This window comes from Suricata suricatta, chromosome 13 (assembly GCF_006229205.1).
Source record: "Suricata suricatta isolate VVHF042 chromosome 13, meerkat_22Aug2017_6uvM2_HiC, whole genome shotgun sequence".
NCBI lineage: Eukaryota > Metazoa > Chordata > Mammalia > Carnivora > Herpestidae > Suricata > Suricata suricatta.
In genome coordinates, this window is record NC_043712.1 from 42,725,613 (window position 1) to 42,746,039 (window position 20,427).

Genomic DNA, 20,427 nt, shown 5'->3' on the forward strand with positions numbered 1-20,427 from the left:
TTCTTCCTTTCTTTTAGAGAAAGGAAAACAGACAAAATATGCAAACTGAATTTTGCTGTAGTGAGGCTCAAGTTCTGCCAGTTGTTGTTGTGTGTGTGTGTGTGTGTGTGTGTGTGTGTGTGTGTTTGAATAATGTAGTTGCCTCATGCAATTGTATTTTGCCCTTCCAGTTCATGAATTAGTGAATGATAGACAGCTTTAAGAATTCTCTGGTTAACAAGAGCTTCAAAAAGTTGAAAGGTAGACTTTAATAGGGGAAGAAAGTTTCTCAGTGGTTAAACTGTCTGATGGAAGTTTAGCTATTTTCTATGGGCTGCTTTTCAGCCTTTTAGACTAGTGGTTACCAAAGTGTAATTATACACATTTCCAGAGAATATGGCAAAAAGAATACCGGTACTTCTAAAGTAAATAAAATACTTTAACATGTATTTGTCTCTCCACTTTAAAATTTCTAATTGCACGTATTGTTGTATTAATACATACTCATTTACTGTAATAATACATATTATTTTATAAGCAAATAATATATACTGGAGCATGCACTTAAAAATGTTTTCATTGATAGGTTTATGTAAGTAATGAAGCTGTGAGACCACTTTAGACTACCATGAAGAAATGATGATAGTCACAGCATACTTGCTTAATTACTTATAAAAATTAAATGTGGTAGAAGAGATTTTTGCCATCATTTTGCAAGGGTATTAAATATAAACGTATATGAGACCATTTGAATACTTAATTAAGGTGAAGGATTGGAAAACCACAACTGATTTTTGCTCTTACTGTTCTTTTTGTTACTGCTGTTGTAAGGTAGTACTGCACCAGGAGAAGCACAAGTGAGTAAGATGAGGGCATACAATAAAAAAAGAATGAAGAAGTGAATTTGCAATTGAAAAGGAGTTGAGTTTTTCCAAAAAGAACTTTATAACCATAGCTGAAGGACTACATACAAGTTAGAAGAAGTTAAAAAGATAATGAGAAAAATGCCCTCAGAGATTTGTGTTGCTTTGGGAAGGAAGAGAGAATGAAGAGCATGAGTTAATTAAGCGGTGTTCAGAGCAGTTTGACATGCTGTCGAAACCTCTGGATTGGCAAGTGAGCTCTTGTGCTGCTTCTTCCTTTGAGGGGCTACGCAGGAGGCATGAGTGTGAGAGCTGTGGGGAGACCGAAATAAAAGTGTTCCAGGCCGTTCGCAGTTTGGAAGCAGAGAAGCAGATGCACAACTGATTTGCTCTAATGTTTGAGTCTGATTTCTTTTTTCCTTGCCCTTGATTATCTCCTTGACTGGCTCTAACAAATAAGAGCCACAGAATGCAGCTTCTTAATGTGAGTTAACTTTAAAGGATTTTTAGAAACTCATTCTGGGGAAATGATGTCCAGTTCAACAATTGATGAAGTAAAAAGAGATTGTGGTGTAACCATCAGTATGACTTAAGAACTTAACATTTTTCTTCTCATTCCTTCGAGCTTTTTCACAAGTTATTGCCAGCAATGATAGCAGAGAGGATCCTCCTGCTTTTTCATTTGTCTTTTTCTGTGTGTAGTAGTTGAACAAAAGGGTGAAAATTACATTTTGTGTGGCAGATTAGCCCATGCTGAAGCCATTTGAAGACCCCTCCGTTGCATTTAATTGTGCAACTTTTCTGGATAAAAACAAAAAAACAAACAAAAAAAATGCACTTGCAGGGTTTTTAGATCCATAATGCCTTTTGTGTGTTTTTCAAGAATGACATTATGAAGGGTTTGATTTAGTATCTGAGAAAAATGTTGGTTGCCGTGTTTCTTTAAATTATACCCATTCTATCTTGTGGTTTCATAGGATTGTAGACATACTGTTAGGGCAGCCGCTTCGGAGATTGCATAGTCCAAACCTTTAACAGATGTTTGGATATCCTTTGGATCCACTGTGCTTTTCAGTAATTATGTTCTTGTCCAATTGTTAGCAAAAGTACCTCCTTATATAGAAGTACTCCTACCAAAAGAAAGATGGTAAACATTAGGTTTGAAATCAGATTATGTTACCAGTTCCTGAACTTATTACACATTCTACACCGTAGTCTATGATTTACTTAGAAGTTTCGGTTATAACATTATATGCAGTATGTAGTCTTTTGAGATTGATTTCTTTCACTTAGCAGTGGTATTTGAGGCTCTTCTGTGTCTTTTGGTGGCTTGATAGTTCATTTTTATTGCTGGACAATCTTCCATTGTATAGATTTACAATGGTGTGCTTTCTGTCTATTAGAGGACATCTTAGTTGCTTCTAGGTTTTGGCAATCATGAGTAAAGCTGTCATAATCATTTGTATGCAGGTTTTTGTGTAGGTATAAGTTTTCAAACTCTCGGTAAACACCAAGTTTAGTTTTGTAAGAAACTGCCAAAAGTGCTATAACATTTTACATCCCACCATCAGTGAATGAGATTTTCTCTTGTTCTGTATTCTTGCTAGCATTTGGTGCTATCAGTGATTTTGATTTTGACTATTGTAATAGGTGTATAAGTGGTATCTTGTTGTTTTACTTTGTAGTACCCTAATGATATATGATGTTAACCATCTTTTCATGTGCTTCTTTGTCATCTATATATCTTCTTTGGTGACTTGTCTTTTCAGATCTTTTGCCTTTTTTTTTTAGTTTTCTAACTGTTGAGTTTTAAGAGTTCTTTATGTATTTTGGATACCAGTCTTTTATCCAGGTGTGTTTTGTGAATATTTATTCCCAGTCTGTGGCTTGTCATTTCCTTAATGATTTTTCATATTTAATGCATACTTTTTAAGCTCCATCCTCATATATTTTATTTATTCGGGTGGGCTTAAGGGACCTCGTACAAGAGGAAGATAAATTCAGTCTGAACCAACATTCTCATCCTTGGTGCTTCACTGGTCCTTCTGATTCTGTTAAGATCTGGGAGGCACTATAGAATATTTAAATGCATAGATCTGTGAAATGTACCGTGACTTGAATTTTGGTTCTACCACTTCAGTTGTGTGAACTATAGGGCAAATTACTTAAACTCTGTTCCTCAGTTTCATCATTTATAAAATGGGGATAATAAATATGAGTTTATTCCATTATGGTTGGCATAAGGATTAAATGTAACACATGTGAAGTGCTTTAGAGAAGTGATTAGTACCTAGTAAATGCTCAGTAAACATCCACTCCTGTTATAATTATTCCTGCCATCATTATTGTTGTCATCAGAATTTTCTGCCTCATCTCCTCAATATTACCCTGACTGTCTCTAATTGGTAAAAGTGTCTATATTGAATCATGGTTTGCCAGTATGTAATTTCTACTCATTTGTCCTTGTGTGTCCTTTGGATTATAGAAAATGAATTTAATGCTTTTTCTAAATGATGTCCCTTCACATTTTGAAGCTGATCCCTTCTTCCAACAAACGAATTGTGGTTTTGGGCTAGCCACCCAAATAAGATAAATAAAATATGGCCTGGCTTGGAAAGAACTTCTCTAATAAAGAAAAATAAATGTATAAATTAATTTTTCATATCTACCTGTATCTGAACTTATATAGTCCCTGTCTCTCCTCTTAAAATTGAGTGAACTCTTTGTGTTGTTGAGACCAGCCCCTGTATTTGAGACTGAACACATTCACTTTTGGTACCTGCAGGTGTTTTTTTCTTTGTCCCTAATTATTGTCCCCCTCTGTGTAGTAAATGGTTGCCAATAACTATTTCACTGATGTGGCTGAGTCCTTATCTTGGGCTGTCAGCCATGTATAACACCGTTGATTATCCTTCCTTCCCTGATACTTTCTAATATGTTTCCTTTGTGTTTGTGCTCTCCTCTTCTTGACTTCTAATGGGTGAGTGCCCCAGTACTTATTCTTTAGACTGTTTTTCTTTTCTACATCTTGACGTCATTCCAGGACTGACAGCTACAAATTTATTTCTCCAGTTCAGACTTCTTTCCAACCCCTTATATCTAGCTTCCTTATTAGATGTTCAGTAAGTAATCTTAAAATTAATATGTTCCAGAATAAATTCTAGATTGTTCCCTGACCCCGCCCCCAATGCAACAGAGAAGTAAATAGTACCTCTCCCCCTCCAAACCTTGCTTCTCCTACAGTCTTCTCCATCTCAATAAATAGCATTTGCATTCTTCTGAGTATCTAGGCAACGAACCTGGGAATCATTCTTTTATTTATTTATTTATTTATTTATTTATTTATATTTTTGAGAGACAGAGACAGCGCGAGCAGGGGAGGGTCAGAGAGAAAGGGAGACACAGAATCGGAAGCAGGCTCCAGGCTCTGAGTTGTCAGCACAGAGCCCTATACGGGGCTCGAACCCACGAACTGTGAGTTCATGACCTGAGCCGAAGCCGGACGCTTAACCACTGAGCCCCCCAGGTGCCCCCCAGGGAATCATTCTTGAGTGCTTTCTTTCATCTCTGTCAACACATCCTGTCAGCTCTCCTTCTACAATGTGCAGAGTCCAACCTCTTCACACCTCTTCCTGGTGATACTATTCTGGTGTTGATTCTCACAGCATGTTAATCCCCTCTATTTCTGTCTATGCTCCCCTGTAGTCTCTGCCCTATAGCAGTCTGAATGATTGTAAAAATTAATACTAAAAGTAGTCATGTCATTGTCTTTTCAGAGCCTTCCAGTGGCTTCCCATCTCAAAACAGAAACTGAAATCCTTCCTTCCTGTGGCCCGTACAAGCCATAATGTGATTCCGCCTGTCACTCTCCCTCTTATTCTTTCTGTTCCTTCCTCCTCACTTTCCTCTAGCAGTACAAGTGCTGTTGTGTCAGAGACCTGACTTTTGCTGTTCCCTCTGCCTGCACGTTCTTCCCAAGATAACCAGCAGTCTTCCACATATCATTTAGATCCCTCATCAGATGTCACCATTTCTGTCCAAACTAATTAGTGGTACTTTTTCCAGAGCTAATTAACCTCTCACTAAGCCTTGAATTTTACTGAGCATTGATGTTAGGTTTACTGTGCTGTAGTTTGGTAGAAGTTATCATTTTTCGAGCACAAAACTCTGATGCTCTGTCACGTGTCTAGTTCACAGCGTGTCTCTGAACTGGAATGTTCTCTGTCCTTTGTGACTACAAGTTTTAGTGCCTGTCATGCCCTTTGTCTGAATCTGAGAATTAAACTCCTTCACACCAGTGGCATACTCTTATTTAAGTTAGCTACTTGTTCTATAAGATCACACCTCTCCAAATCCGTGAGGTCTTCCCTACCTTACTTGTGTTTACCTCACCTCTTCTCTCTTACAGACTGATTATCACCTAGTTCATCCTATGTTGTCTGTTTAATTCCTTATCTGATCCATTGTAAAGACGGCAAGAGGTCCTTGCTGTGCTTTTTCTCCTACAATGGTGGTATCTTCAGAGGCAATAATTTTGGATACTGTCCTTTTCTGTGTTCTCATGTGTACATTTTATCTGTTAGGCCCACGTACTTCTGTATTAAGTTTGGCTCTAGCACCTGTGTTCCCATTCTGCCCCTTACACTTAGAGCTTCCTCCTCTGTCAACGTCGCGTGTTAGATTGTGAGACCTGCTTCATATCACATCTGTAGATGTGACCTTGACCTTTCTCTATTGCCTTGTACACTAAAAAAATTCTGTTATACTTTGTACCGCACAGTTTAGCACTTCAAAGTATTATGTCCATATTTTAAGTATAGAGGCAAAATCTGTGCCTTAGTTATGCTATAGGTATTTAGTTTACCCTACCTGTAGCATTTTGTAAGGCCCACTTCTTCTGTGGCCTTTGTAGCACCATTGTGGCATAGGTAATAGACACTGAGTGATTATTAATTAATTCTTGGAGTAATTTCTGAATATGTCATTCAGAGAAGTTAGGTTTATCGACTGATGGATGCCCAGTTATCCAAAGTTGAGTGTGGGCTTGGTAGTAACTTGACAGGTTTTCTGTATTAAATTGTATGCATATTCTTCTTTATTTTAGTAACAATCAGATAATGTTATGATTAAATTTTGAATATGGTGGTTAACATGATAACACTTAAATTTAAATAAGTAGTTTAAAATACTGCAGGAAAGAAAATAGCCAAGTTCTCTCAGTTTTGCTGAGAGGGATATTAATGTCCTCTACAAAAAAGATTTTTTTAATATATTAAAAAAAAGCAGTTGTTTCAGAAAATAAAGTTTTGATTTCTTGAAAAGGCTAGAACTCACTACAACTGTTACAAGTTGACTTCTACAGTTAGAATATAGTAAACTTGTACTCCTATAACTTAAAATTTAGTAAAACCAAATTTTTCTGTTGTCTCAGAAAAGAAATCCACAGAGGCATAACACTGCTGTCCAGTGAGCTTTGGACTTTGTTACCAATGAGATTGTAGCAGGTTGTTAACACTTAGAAGCCTTGGAGAATTGAGATTCTAGAGGGAAGGACCTAGAGGGAAGGATGGTGACATGTGCTATTCTAAATGGCATAACCACTGAATGTGATCAACTGAAAATCAGATGAGAAAACTAAAAGAGAAAACCAAGTAAAATAGTTTAACCCTTTTGATAACCAGGTCTATAGTTGCCTAATAGGAATATTCAGATTCTCATTTTCTTATGTTCCCCTCCAGTATATATGCATGTTTTTAGGTAATTTCAAAGCTGTTATTGTAGGTTTATGAATAGAAATCACCATAAGAGACCTTTTTATCTTGGAAATTGTCAAAAAATTAAAAAAAAATAGCATTAACTCCCATGTACCTCTCTCCATTTTCAGTTATTCACCTATGGCTAATTCTTTCATCCATACCCCTGCCTGCTTCATACTGCTAGATTATTTTAAAGCAAATTCTAAACATTTATTGAGTTCATCTGTAAATGTTTCAATATGTTTGTATCTCAAAGATTAGAGATCTCTTATTAAGCATAATCACAATGCCTTAAAAAGTTAACGTTGCTTAATGTCATATACTCAGAAGGTGTTCAGGCTTAATTTACCATATGTATTTGTTGGTAGTGTTATGATATTAAGATTGATTGATTGGTACAGGCATTATCAGCCTAACACCTAATGATTTTAATAACTATTACTGTTTAGATATAGTATTTCATTAGGGGTTACAGAATAGTGATATTTTTAATCCTCAGATAACCCAGTGTTTGGTTTTCTCAAGTTGTCTTATAATAGTTTTTAATCTATTTGTATGAATAGAAATCCAGGTAAGTTCCATATATTACAATTGGTGGGATACTTAGTCTCTTCTTAATCTGTATGCTCCTCCTTCCCATCCCTTCTTCTCACCCTCATTTGCTCTCTCCTTCTCTTCATAGTTTATTTCTTGAAGAAAGTGGATTGTCAGTGTTTCTCAGTTTGAAATTTGCTGATTGCTTCCCATTGTTTTATTTAATGTTATTTTTCTGTAAATTGGTAGTTGGTTATAGAGCCTTGATCAGATTCATGTTCAATATTTTGACAGTATTTTAGAAGCAGCACTGTGTCCTTGAGGCACATAATATACCTTTACTTTTCTTTTTGGTGATCATGTTCATAGCCATTGGGATATCTTGTCCACAGGGCTGATAGAAATGCTCATGATTTCTTCAAGCTACCTTTTGTTGGTAGTCTAGGTTTTTTCTTCTGGGAACTTTTAGTAATTTTTTTTTTACCCTTGAGTTCTGATTTTTTTACAGGGTGTGTCTTAGGTATGATATACTGCAGTTGGCAAGCCTTTTCACTCTGAAGATCCTTCTTCACCTCAGATCACGTTTTTTCTCGTAATTTTCCCTTTCCTTTTTCCTGTTTTCTTATTCTGTCACTTTATTCAGTTCTCTGCTCAGATGTTTCCTTATCAAACCACATTGATCAGTCTCTGAAAGCATCCTGGTGCTATCTTCTGATTCCTGCTTTATTTTTTTCCATAACACCTGATATTGATTTTTATAGTGTCTCCTATGATTTAAATATAACAAAAGGACTTTTTGTTTATTCACTGCTGTTTCCTTAATGTTTAAAACAGTGTCTTGTACATAGTAGGTGATCAGTTGTTGGACTCGTGGGTTATTCATCTCTTAACTTTTATTGCATATTTTAAATGTATTTTTATTTCTTTTCTACATTTAGAGGTTTTTTTCTCTTTCACTATCTTCCAGCAACCACTGAATGTTTGCTTTTGATAACTATTTTAAAATTCTAACGTTTCTTGTTCTTTGTTCTTCTTTCACTACGTCATGTACTTACTCTAGGGCTGCAGGGTCTACTTCAGTCTCTCTAAGGATACTAATTAGACTCCTCTGCCCTTCCTTCTCCCCCATTAGATTATCTTCTGATCCCTAGATTTTCTTTACTTCATCCTTTGTTCATCTTGGTTCTTTCTTTACTGTAGCTGGGTTTTCCTGAAAGCTGGTTTGGGTTTCATCAGTAGCTGTTTAGATATATTTCAGACTCTAGGAGAGCTCTTTAAGCGGATGAGGTGGGCCTCCCACTAGAGTGCTTGGGCATGTGGTAGAGAAGGGAAGAGAAAGAAGGAAGTGTTCAATTGGCCCAACTATTCCGAATGGATTTAATTTAATTATCTTGCCATGTGTTTCACAGCCAACTCTTCCTTGCTTCCAATATTCTCTAAGAAAGAATTATACTTGTCTGTGGTGTCTTTGGCTGTGGTTTTGCTTTTGCTTTTATTTTTCTGTCAGTTTCATCCTGCCTGCTTACATTTTGTAAAAGTCCTGGAAAATGTCTTTTTAAATGATACCTTTATTTGTTATCTAATATTATGGTTTCATTTTTTCTTTTTAAACTTTTTACAAGGTTATATTCTTGGAAATTGTTGAAGAAATATATATATTCATAGAACAAAATTGGAAAGCTCATTTTCTTCTTTTCTCTACTTTAACTTTCCTCCCCAGAAGTAACCACTGTTAATAATTTACCTTTGTTATTTTGAACATAAAGATGGTATTACCCTTTAGCTTTCTTTGTTGACTTAATCATGTCTTGATTATTTTTCCATCTTATGAATATGTATTTTTTTACAGATGGGTAAAATTCCTTTTTTTAACTAATGAGTTAAAAGTAATATTTCAATTTACATTTCTTGGTTAGAAATTAAGTTGAGCAATTTTTATGTATTGATGCTTTGTATTTCATATTTTGTGAAATGTTTGACTTGTTTCTATCCTTTGCCCATGTTATTTATTTATTTATTTATTTATTTAATTTCAAGATACTTTATTTTTAAAACAGGTCACAGCACTAAGCTTCCGGCCCATTTTGCTCCTATAAGCTAAAAACGCTTGTTCAGCAGCTGAGGGGTGCGCTTTAGTAGCACGTTTGAAAAGTGAATAAAAATCCATATAAACAAATTATCAAATGGTTTCCGTAAGTGACCCCCTTATCCTAATCTTCCGTATTGTTGTATCTGTGCCAACCCTACTTCCAGAGACATTTCAAACCTAGCGGTAATTAAGTTAAACGGCCCCCCCAAATCCCATAATTCGGGCTAAAGGTTAGCAGCTCCAGGAGGGGCACCTACGGGTTAGTGCTCAAGGTAATGCTCCCCGAGGCGCAGGAGGCTGGGGGCACCCCCTGCCGCTCTCCCAGGTGCGGGCCCAGGGCAGCGCGCTTAAGTCCGGCTCCTCCACTCCCGGCAGGAAGTCGTGTTTCTGGATCTGCGGCATCAGTTGCCATAGTTATTTCTTAATGATGCCTGGACATTGTATGTATTATATTTGCCTTAAAATGTATTTCATTAATATTTTCTTATAGAGTGTCTCTGTCTTATTTACGGTGTGTTTCCCCCCCTCGGAGATCTTACTACTTATTTAGCTAAATTTGTTGATTTTTTTTCCCCTTTATGGATTCTGTTTTGTGTTTTACTTATAAAGGACTGATGTTAGCTTTATTCTCAGTTAATTTGTAGTATTTATGCTATTATTGTATTTGTAAGTATCGATCGTCTGTCACTTCAGTGGGTTCTTGGTAGGGAAGTGAATTAGATGTGTGTGCTCAGTTTGCCATCTTCAGCAGGAATTCAGCCAGATATTTAATTATTCCATGTTCTAAGGTTTGTCTCCTGGCTTAATTTAAGAATTCACTATCAGGAAGTTTCACGCGTATACAGTCACTCATAACATTAGATGTGCCTCCATTTTATGCATTAAAACTACTCTCAAGTTGAATTATTAGCAAGTAGAATGTAGGCTCTATTGAGGTTTAAATATGCCAACATAACTTAAAAATCCTTTAAAATTTTTATCCCTCAAAATCTTTGTGATTAATAATTCTTGTACATTTGTGTACTTTTAATTGGTATTTAAAACTTTTATTTTAACAGAAAGCAAACCTGAGACACCTACATGCACACATGCACATGCACGCGCCGGCACGCACACACATGCAGAATGGTGGTGGAGGGACAGGACAGACGACACTGATATTAGAAGGACTTTGACTGAAGCATTTTGGGGTAAAGTTACTTTTTTAGAAAGAATGTACAAGTTTCACCTCTTCTACCTTGAGGATCACAATTGATAAGAACAAACTATAATTTCCTACTACCAAGAATGAGAATAGTCTTTGGAAGTGTATTTATGTATTTGCAAATGATACTTTAAAAAGCAAGTTAGTAGAATGATGAAAATTAAGGAATAGTGAAGTACAATCCTAGATCGTCAAATAATTTGCCATGTTACATTGTACAAGTCACCCGACTTGTTTTCACATTTGTGAAATGAAGTGTTTCAGACAAAAATTCTACAAAGCATTGGCATCCATGGTGCAGCTCTAATGGGCAGATGGAATCCATGAACGTATTCTCCAGTACTGTGATAGAGAACTCAGTCCCTTAGACTTTGGATAATGTTTTTTAAAGTTTATTTATTTATCTTGAGAGAGAGTGTGTGTGAGAGTGAGCAGGGAAGGAACGGGGGGGTGGGGAGGAAAGAGAAAGAGAATCCCAAGCAGGTCCCCTGCTGTCAGCACAGAGCCTAATGTGGGACATGAACTCACAAACTGTGAGATTACGACCTGAGCTGAAATCAAGACTTGGGTGCTTAACTGACTGAGCCACTCAGGCACTCATGGATAATTTTTTTTTTTAAAGATTTTATTTGTAAGTAATCTCTATATCCAATATGGGGCTTGAACTTACAACCCCAAGGTCAAGAGTCACATGCTCTACCAACAGCCAGCCAGGTAAAGAGAGAACACCAAACTTATGGAATAATATTTCTTCAGTGGTAGGATATGTATAACTGTTTAAGATAAAGAAATAAAGCAAACTCCACCTCAGCCCACTGAAAAGTTTGAAACAAACTCATAGAATATATAAATTAAAAAACTTTCTTGTCAAGATTTACTTCCCTTGAAACATGGGCAGTGTGTGTATAAAACACTTTAACCCTGAGTCTCCGGTGCTGATAACTTTATAAAATAAGGATTTTATTATTTTAAGCTTGGGGCAGAGAGGCTCTTTAACTATGGTTACTTGTTAAGCTTATATAAATAGGCTTGAATAATTATCTGAATTAGGTGAGAATATGTATAGCTCACTGGTTCTTAACCATTTGTTTGAAGTGTTTAAAAGAACACAGTAATAAGATGAACATAGCGTACATTCTATTAAAAATATTTATACACACTCATATATATCCCTGTAGTCTTTGGGTAAGAAATACAAGCTGATAGTATATGACAGAGATATTCAGCTAAAAAGTTTGCCATGTATATCTTAAGGATCTATGAGTATAGATTCTTCGTTTATTTAATGAAAATATCTCTTAGATTTGCTATTATTATTTACCCACATATAAACTCAAAGCAAATTAATTTCACAAAATTACAGCTACTTCAGAATTTGTGATTTAGCATATAAGGGATTTCATAGTTATAATATTACACATTGAACCCTACACCCACAATAATAAGTGAGCTTCAGTTATATTGCCTGGATATTGTAAATGTACTTCTTTTCTCTAGAAAACCTGTTGTCCTTTTAAAAAGTTATATGGAGGCTCCTCGCTGGCTCAATTAGTAGAGCATGTGACTTTAATCTCAGGGTTGTGAGTTTGAGCCCCATGTTGAGGACTGCTTAAAAATAAAATTAAGAAAAAAAAAAACCAACGGATTGTCGTGTGAAAAAAGATAGAGCATGACTTACTGATATGTTACTTACCTTTCATTGGCTACTGCTGTCAATAGGAAATTCTTTTGGGTTATTATGCAAGTGATGAATATATTAAGTGAAAGATAAGTGGTAACCGTATCTTGGGGAAAAAACAGAATATCTTCAAGTATTGCCATTTTATAGACATTTATATAGGCTTAGGGTAGTATTAGACCTTGTACTTTAGAGATGTCCTAGGACAATTTGCCTTAATTTTCAGGAGAGAAATCCTGGGAAGATCAGGAGTTGCTCAAATCACATACTTCATAGCAGAGTGAGGTTTTAGAACTCGGGTATCCTAACTTCCAAACTCTCCCTCTCCCCACCCACCATTATAGTCTTCTCTTAATTTATTATCAGTCAACAGCTTTTCAATCAGTCTGTTTGAAAAACAGATTACTTTTTTTCAAAATCTTTTAAACAGACTATAGATTTTCACTCAAAATCAATGAGTACAGATTTAGAATTTTAGATTAAAGATGGCTAAGCATGAAAATGAACTTTCTGAGGCTATGAGCAACTTAACTTAGCACTTCATTTCTTAAATTTGTTTTTGTCTCAAATTGTAATACTTGTTTAAAGCGTTATTTCTTTACATAAAAGGCTACTTTTAAAACTATTTGGGAATATTTGTTTCCTTGGAAGAGGTACATAAAATATTCTCTGGCATCAAATAATTAAAATTTGCAGCCTTTTTAAATGTTTTGTTTGTGGACACAAATATAATTTATTGATTTATTTGTCCACTTTAGTTTTAGAATAGGGAGTATTTTTTTAATTATTAGGATGTAGGAGGATCAGTCAAGGTCAGTAAATCGTTATTACAAAACCAGTGGAGTAGAATTGTTTATGGCCTACCCTATAACATTGTATTATCAGAATTTTCCATCTGTCATTAAATAAGTTTTTCCTACTATAAGAAAATTAACAAAGCTAACATTTGGGAGGTCATGACTTTAAAAAAAACATTTAAAAGGTAAATAAATTGGAGGTATAAGTGAGCACTCAAAGTTTAAACAACACTTGCACTTCAGTAATGTCCAAGGCTAAGGTAGTTGAGGGCCATAATCTGTGTCTATATTCAAGGTTTTAGTATCAGTTATAGAAGGTTTCAAACAAACACATTTTTTAAAATTATAGTGGACTAACTTTATTAATTAAAATCCTCTTGATAAAGATTTATTTTATCTTAGATAATGGCCTTAGGCCTTCTCCTTTAGTTTATTGATTTAGAACAAAGTATTTGAAAAAGCATATGAAAAGTTTTAGGTAAGTGCAATGCACATGGTGTCCAGCTTGCCAATGATATTTTTCCTTTTTTGTAGTTAAGTATTTTAACTCTTTTTAGAATGGAATTTTACTTTTTTGTTAATAAGCAGCGCTCTACTCAGACGGTTTTCAACATCACTTTTAATTGTGTAATGTAAAAGCTTCACTGTAGTATAAAGTGTTGTGACATTTTAGTTAGGAAAAGAGTCATGTGATGGTATAAATTTCCCACTGCTTTCATGCATCCTGCTAAACTGGATGAAAAATACAGTAAAATTTCCATTAAATTTTATTTGTTTTCAGAGTTGAGGTGTCAAGGGAAAGAGGATGGGATAGAGATTATGGAATGTGTTTGGGAGTCTGTGGTGGGAGGGGAGGTCAAAGTAGCTCTTTAATCATAAATAGAAAGGACAATTTGCAGGGCATTTAGGTTACATGGTTCTTTCCCCTTTTTTGTTTGTTACAGGCAAAGGGGAAGATAGTGATGTACTCAGTATAAATGCAGATGCTTATGACAGCGACATAGAAGGCCCATGCACCGAGGAAGCGGCCGCTCCTGAGGTCCCAGACAATACAGTCCAGAGCGAAGCTGGTCAGATAGAGGACCTGGAAAAAGACATTGAGAAAAGTGTGAATGAGATTCTGGGGCTGGCAGAGGGTAGCCCCAAGGAGCCCAAAGCAGCCACCCTGACTGCTCCTCCACCAGAAGATGTTCAGCCGTCCGCACAGCAGCTGGAGCTGCTGGAACTGGAGATGAGGGCGAGAGCTATTAAAGCCCTCATGAAAGCTGGTGACGCCAAAAAGCCAGCCTAGTTACTTGATTCTGAATTCTAGGTGTGTTTGAAAAGCCACATCATATAATTTTGTATATGCAGTTTATTTTGGGTCTTATGTGATAGTTTTCATGTAACCTTTATTAGATAACCTCATCTTGGGCCTAAAATACCTGTGATTTTTTTTTTGATTGTTGTTACTTTTACATTATGTGTTATTGTATGAATTCATGGCAGATATCATTGGATAACCTGGATACTTCGTTGGGTGAGTTTTTAGCTGTGTCTGCAAATTGATATCTGAAAAGCCATTAGAAAAGAGTCACTGTATTTTCCCCTTCATTTTTAAATGTTTTGCCTTCAAACCTAAAAGCTTAAGAAAGATTTGACCAAGCATGTTGCTCTTAAAGCCACCTATATTTTGTGGTAGAAAATTAAATTATTGCTCCTAGATTTATTAACAACTTAAGAAGTTTAGTCAATGCTTATATGCACTTTTAACATAAGTCTGTCTTGAACACACTTTCTAGGGGTGTGGATTTACTAGGAAAAACTGAATAACATTTTTTTAAGTAAAGCTTAGAGGTCTGAAATGGCTGAAAAAAATGTTTTGTATAAAAAAAAGCAGACTTAAGACCATTTTTAAACATGTGGAAGTAATTGCCCAACTTTAATTCTAGCAGACAAGCCATTCTAACAGGCATTTGATATTATTGGACACTTTGTTCAAGTTTTTTTCTTCAGTAAAAAGGGAACATATTTTCATTTACATTCCAAGCTATCAGATAAAGAATATTTTATTGTACAGGCTTTTAACTCATGTTTTTGCTTGAAGATCTGATGTGCTATAATTCCATGAATTAAAAATAATAAAGACTATCATTCTGGATCTGAAGACTTTTGATACATTTCCAAAAGCAAAATTAATTTCAGGAAGCTTTGATAAGTTGATGTTATAATTAATCTAGTTTTGTATAGTTTTTGTTAATAAATTAACATCCTGCCACAATAATGGATGCTTTTTGCCCCATCACTGATTGTAGTTGTTTGATACCAAAATAAATTTAGGTAGAGACTCTTAAATTAATTTTTTTCCCTAACATATAAATCTGAAACCATTGCTTTTATACTTAGTTACAAATATATTTTATTTGTAAGCCATGCTCTCCTAATGTTGTATGAGGATTTTCATCATACATAAGACATGCAGGGATTGTGTTTTATTAATCATATGTAAATCTTAGTTTCTTCTGGAAATCGTGTTTATGAAACATGAGAGTTGCAAAGTTACAAATTTATTTTTTTGTTTTTGTTGTTCTTGAACATGCCTTTAAATAATCCTGTCATTTTTTTCCCCCTGAATCTTTCTGATGTAGCACAGGCCTGTATCATTTGAGGTACTCTCTTAGGCTGTGATGTGGGTGTGATTTCATTTATTTAAAAAAATTTTTAATGTTTATTTTTGCCAGACTGAGACACAGAGTGTGAGTGGGGAAGGGACAGAGAGTGAGGGAGACAGGGAATCTGAAGCAGGTTCCAGGCTCTGACAGCTCAGAGCCTGATGTGGGGCTCAAACCCATGAATGGTGAGATCATGACCTGAGCCAAAGTTGGATGCTTAACTGACTGAGCCACTCAGATCCCCCAATGCGGGTGTGATTCCAATAGCGAGTTCTCATATCTACTGATTCAAGATGAGAAAGCATGGATTATAGGAAAATATTTTTTTAATTCCAACTTTAACTGAAAATTACAATAACAACCAAGTAGTATGGAACAAGCTGTCTTGCTGCTTACTGATTATAAAATCCAGTAGATGACACATAGCCGTAGACCAGGGTCTGCGTGCTCTGTAGCTGACGGGTCACCCCCTTCATGCAGCGTCCTGTGTCTGCTCTGTTCAGTGTGCAGAACAGTGTACAGGACATCTGACCAGAGTGGATTGTGTGAGGTAGAATAAGCTGAACAAATTAGAAGCTACTTAGTTTCCCACCTTAGAAAATCAGCTTTTACTCTTTTATTTTTTTAATGTTGAAAGACACGAGAGCTTTTTGAAAAATAAGTGGCTTTAGAGAATAGGAATATGTTTGTTTTAGTAAAGACCGCATATTGATCTAATACTGCCATTTAAATCACCAGCTCACAGGTATTTATTAAATGCCACTGAGATGTTTAGTTTTGTTCAGAATCTCAGACTTGGGGATATTACAGGAGAGATTTGAGCACAGAAAAGACCAAGTAATAATAGAGATGTAGGTGCTGCTGCTTTTCATGCCTCATTTCTCCCTTGAGCCTAGATAAGGAAAATTTTGAGGTAGTATGTAATTAGAAAAATAAAAGAGCAAAAATATTTTTTTAAGTTTGTTTATTTAGAGAGAGGCAGGGAGGGACGGGGGCGGGGCGGGGGGAGGCGCGAATCCCAAGCAGGCTCTGTGCTATTAGCCTCACGTGGGACTCAAACTCACAAATTATGAGGTCATGACCTAAGTTGAAATCAAGAGGCAGATGCCTAACCAACTGAGCCACCCAGGCGCCCCAGCAAAAAAATTTTTGACAGCCTTACTCTTTATCCACATCCAAGTATCCACATATTTGATGAGGAACTTGACCCAAATTTTGAAAGGTGGTAAGTGATAATAATGGGTCCTATGCATTAGGCCTTGGACCAGTTTTCAATATTCCTGCTAATTCATATGCACTTAGTATAGATCTTAAAAACCTATTATGGGGTCCCTGGGTGACTCCGTTGGTTAAGTGTCCAACTTCAGCTCAGGTCACGATCTCACAGTTCATTGGGTTCAAGCACTGAGGCAGGCTCTGCTTCAGATTCTGTCTCCCTTTGTCTCTGCCCCTCCGCCACTTGCACTGCCTCCCTCAAAAATAAACATTAAAACAAAAAATGTTGTTAAAAAGAAAAACCTAAAGCAATGCACCATACCAATTATGAAAACTTTCAGTAAACCTTCCTGACCCCAATCCTTTTGTTGAATGCTACAAATTCTTTTAAACTAAGAGGCAGCGTACTTTATAAATCTTGTTGACGTAACCTACTTTAAGCAAATTACTAGATTTTAGGGCATGTTTAGCTATCTTGAGTAAAGGTGTTCTGAATCATTTGAATCGTAATACAAATGGCAAGAATATATTTTTCAGTGCCATTTTCAAGATAGATAAAGGAGGAATGAACCCACGATTTGAGCCAAATAACGTTGCAGCCTTAAAGTTTCAAAAATTGTCAGTTCTACTTATCATGAAAAGTAGGAAGATTTGGTTATAGATATTTTTCCATTATTGTACCTGTTTAATCCTTAAGTAAAACTCTGATATGCTTTAAGTTAAAACTATTGTTTGTTTTTCACATTTTTCTTTCTTTTGGTGGCGACATGTTATTTTCTTGTTTTAATGTTAGTATTTTCCTTATCAAATGCCTTTCGTGAACATTTCCATTTTATGAAACAGGCACAATGGCATGTGATGCCTTTGTTAGACTTTACCGTTGCGTTTCTACGTTTTCTTTCAAGTAGGCCCTTTTTTTTTTTAGAGCAGAAGTGCTAATGAGTATGTCAACACACAAAAAAATATATTGACTTGATATTTAATCATTATTTTAAAATATATTGTGATGCAAAGAGAGAGTGTGAGAATTAAGGGCAGAGCATTCTTATTCTGCACAAAACAGCTGTGTAACCTTGGACAAGAAACTGTAAATTGAGCGACATAAATTGTTAGCCAATGTATAAGATTTCTTTCTGCTATAACACTCTGTGATTTCAGTACAGAATGCTATAAAATTTGGTAAGCTTATTACTTACCTCTTCCCTTCCCCTTTCCCCAGATTAAAAAATGAAGCAATCTTTTAAATTTTTTTTGTGCTACAGTGTTGCTGGATATGAACAACAATTCACTTTTTGGTTTTTTTTTCTTTTGCCTGTTAGAGTGTTCACTGTCAGGATCTTTTGGTAAGTATGTTGTCTAGAAACATTCACATTGGCCTATAAGCTTAAGTTATCCTTATATTTACTTTCAAGATAGTAAGTAGATAATTTTAAGTTAATAAAGGTTTTCCCCCTCAAGGCTTAATAATGGAAAAACAGAACTCTCCTTCCCTATTCTTTTTATACCAGCTTTTGCTAGTAAGAGATAACCACTTTCAAATCTGTTAGCTATTTTTCTGTTTATCTCTATTTCTAAGTAACATAATTATTACGCTATTTCCTGATATTTCAGTTCTAGGTTTTACTGCGCTGTTTTGGAAGATGAAGATGAAGACCCATTCCTCCTACCTCTTCCCTAAACACACACCTTCCTCCTCCTCCCTCCTCAGACAGCACAGCTACGTCACACCTCTTGGTTAACATTCAGTGTTTCTACTGTTTTGACTATGTAAATTCTATTCACAAATTGGTTGTATGGTATCTATAATTATATTTCTGTATTGGTCCAATTTCAGTTTTAAGTTTTTTGAAATTAATAATTACCCTATTATTTCATTTGCTCACTGTTCTGTGGAGCACACATTAACTTATACCCTCACTATCCTCCGGGGTGTAAATCTCTTCTCCAGAGATTCAAATATATTATTGTTTTGTTTTTCCCCTTTAGAGACATTCCTCCTGGAACTCTCTGTTCTATGTTTTTTTAATTTTTTTTAAATGTTTATTTTTGAGAGAGACAGCACCAGTGGGGGGAGGGCGTAGTGAGAGTGGGAGACAGAATCCAAAACACCTCAGAGCCTGACAGCTCAGAGCCTGACACAGGGATAGACCTCACGAGCTGTGAGATCATGACCCGAGTCACAGATGCTCAACCGGCTGTGCCTCCCAGGCGCCCTCCCTGTTCTATGTTAATCTGGATTAGTTGCTCTTTACCTCTTTCATGTTGGATATTCAAATTTTCTGAATCTTCCGTCTTTATCTTTTAGTTTATTCCCTTATTTTGGTGGTCTGGCTCTTCTAACAGTTTACTTCAAAAGAATTTATGAACAATAAATTGTTTTGATTCATTGGTGTGACTCAGCATGGCGCAGTTCTATCCATACACTGAATTGAAACATGTGAGTGTTGATGTATAAGCTAGAAATCATTGTCCTGAATTTTACAACATTACACCTGTGCCTTCCAACTTCCTCTGAAGCTGTTGAGAAATCATTTGTCATTTTGATTCTTGATACTTGAGTGTATCCTATTTGTTTCTCTTCAGAAGCCATTAGGATCTTTATTCCTAGTATTATGAAATTTTTTGGTGATGTGCCTGAGAATGGCACTTTTTCATCCACTGGTAAACTTTGTTAGTGGAGAAATTCGGGTCATTTAGTTCTGGGAAAATTTTAAATATTACTTCTTAGATACTGAGTTCCTTCTCCCTGTTTTTTTTCTAATCTCTGTTTTTGGAACTCCTTTTATTAAGATACTGACATCTAGCCTGATTATTAAATTTTTTATTTCTTATTTTCTGTTTTTCATCTTTTTCTTTCATATTTTCTCAATATTCTCTTCTAGTTCTTCCATTGATTTTAAAGTAGTCTCACTTTTAATATCTCAAAGATCTTTTAATATTTTATTCTCCAAGTGTGTCCTTATGAAGGTAGAATTGTGCTCTTGTGTCTGTAGGGAGTGGCTCCACGCTGGTGTCCAGGTGGCCTTGCTGGTAACCTGGAAGGTCATGGAGGCAGAGCTTGTACCTCCGACCGGCCCACACCTTGGTGCGACAACCTGTGATCCTCCTGGGAACATGGCCAAACAGGTGGTCTTGTGAAGAGTAGTCAGAAGAACATTTTATTTGCCTTTCTTTCTTGAGGAAGGCTCCCTGTCTTGCAGAAAGATGTCTTGAAGCGGTTTTCCCATCTGCCTCCTTGGTTTCTTTGAAACTTGAGACTTTGTCATGCCCCACTTAGGACTCAGCTGCAGGCTAGACAGTTGCTTAGCGACAGCATGGCATTAGCTCCTCAGCAATGGGGTTCCGTTAGTCCTCCTCCATCTGGTCCCTTTGGTGTCACCTGCACAAGGGCTGTGAGGAGTTGGCATCGTTTGACCACTGTTTTCTCACTGTGGAAGCAATAACCTGCCTGAATTGAAAAAGAGCTCCTTGATTTTCTTAACTGGCTAAAGTTGCCAGGTCTGGTTTGGCCCTTGCCTTGGACCTTGGTAGATGTAACATTTAAAAATATTTGTTTAATGTTTATTCATTTTTGAGAGAGAGACAGAGAAGGAGCGCAAGTGGGTGAAGGGAAAGAGAGAGGGAGACAGAGAATCCAAAGCAGGCTCCAGGCACTGAGCTG

General features: G+C 36.2%; 1 protein-coding gene across 1 annotated transcript in view; it reads left to right on the forward strand.

The window, feature by feature from the left end:
* CAAP1 (caspase activity and apoptosis inhibitor 1) overlaps positions 1–15,441 on the forward strand; it is a 51,935-nt gene extending 36,494 nt beyond the window's left edge. The window contains exon 6 of the mRNA XM_029919870.1: positions 13,845–15,441. Within this exon, the coding sequence (XP_029775730.1) occupies positions 13,845–14,191 (347 nt within the window). The 3' untranslated portion in view covers positions 14,192–15,441. The remainder of the gene's footprint in view (positions 1–13,844) is intronic.
* The last annotated feature ends 4,986 nt before the right edge of the window (positions 15,442–20,427 follow it).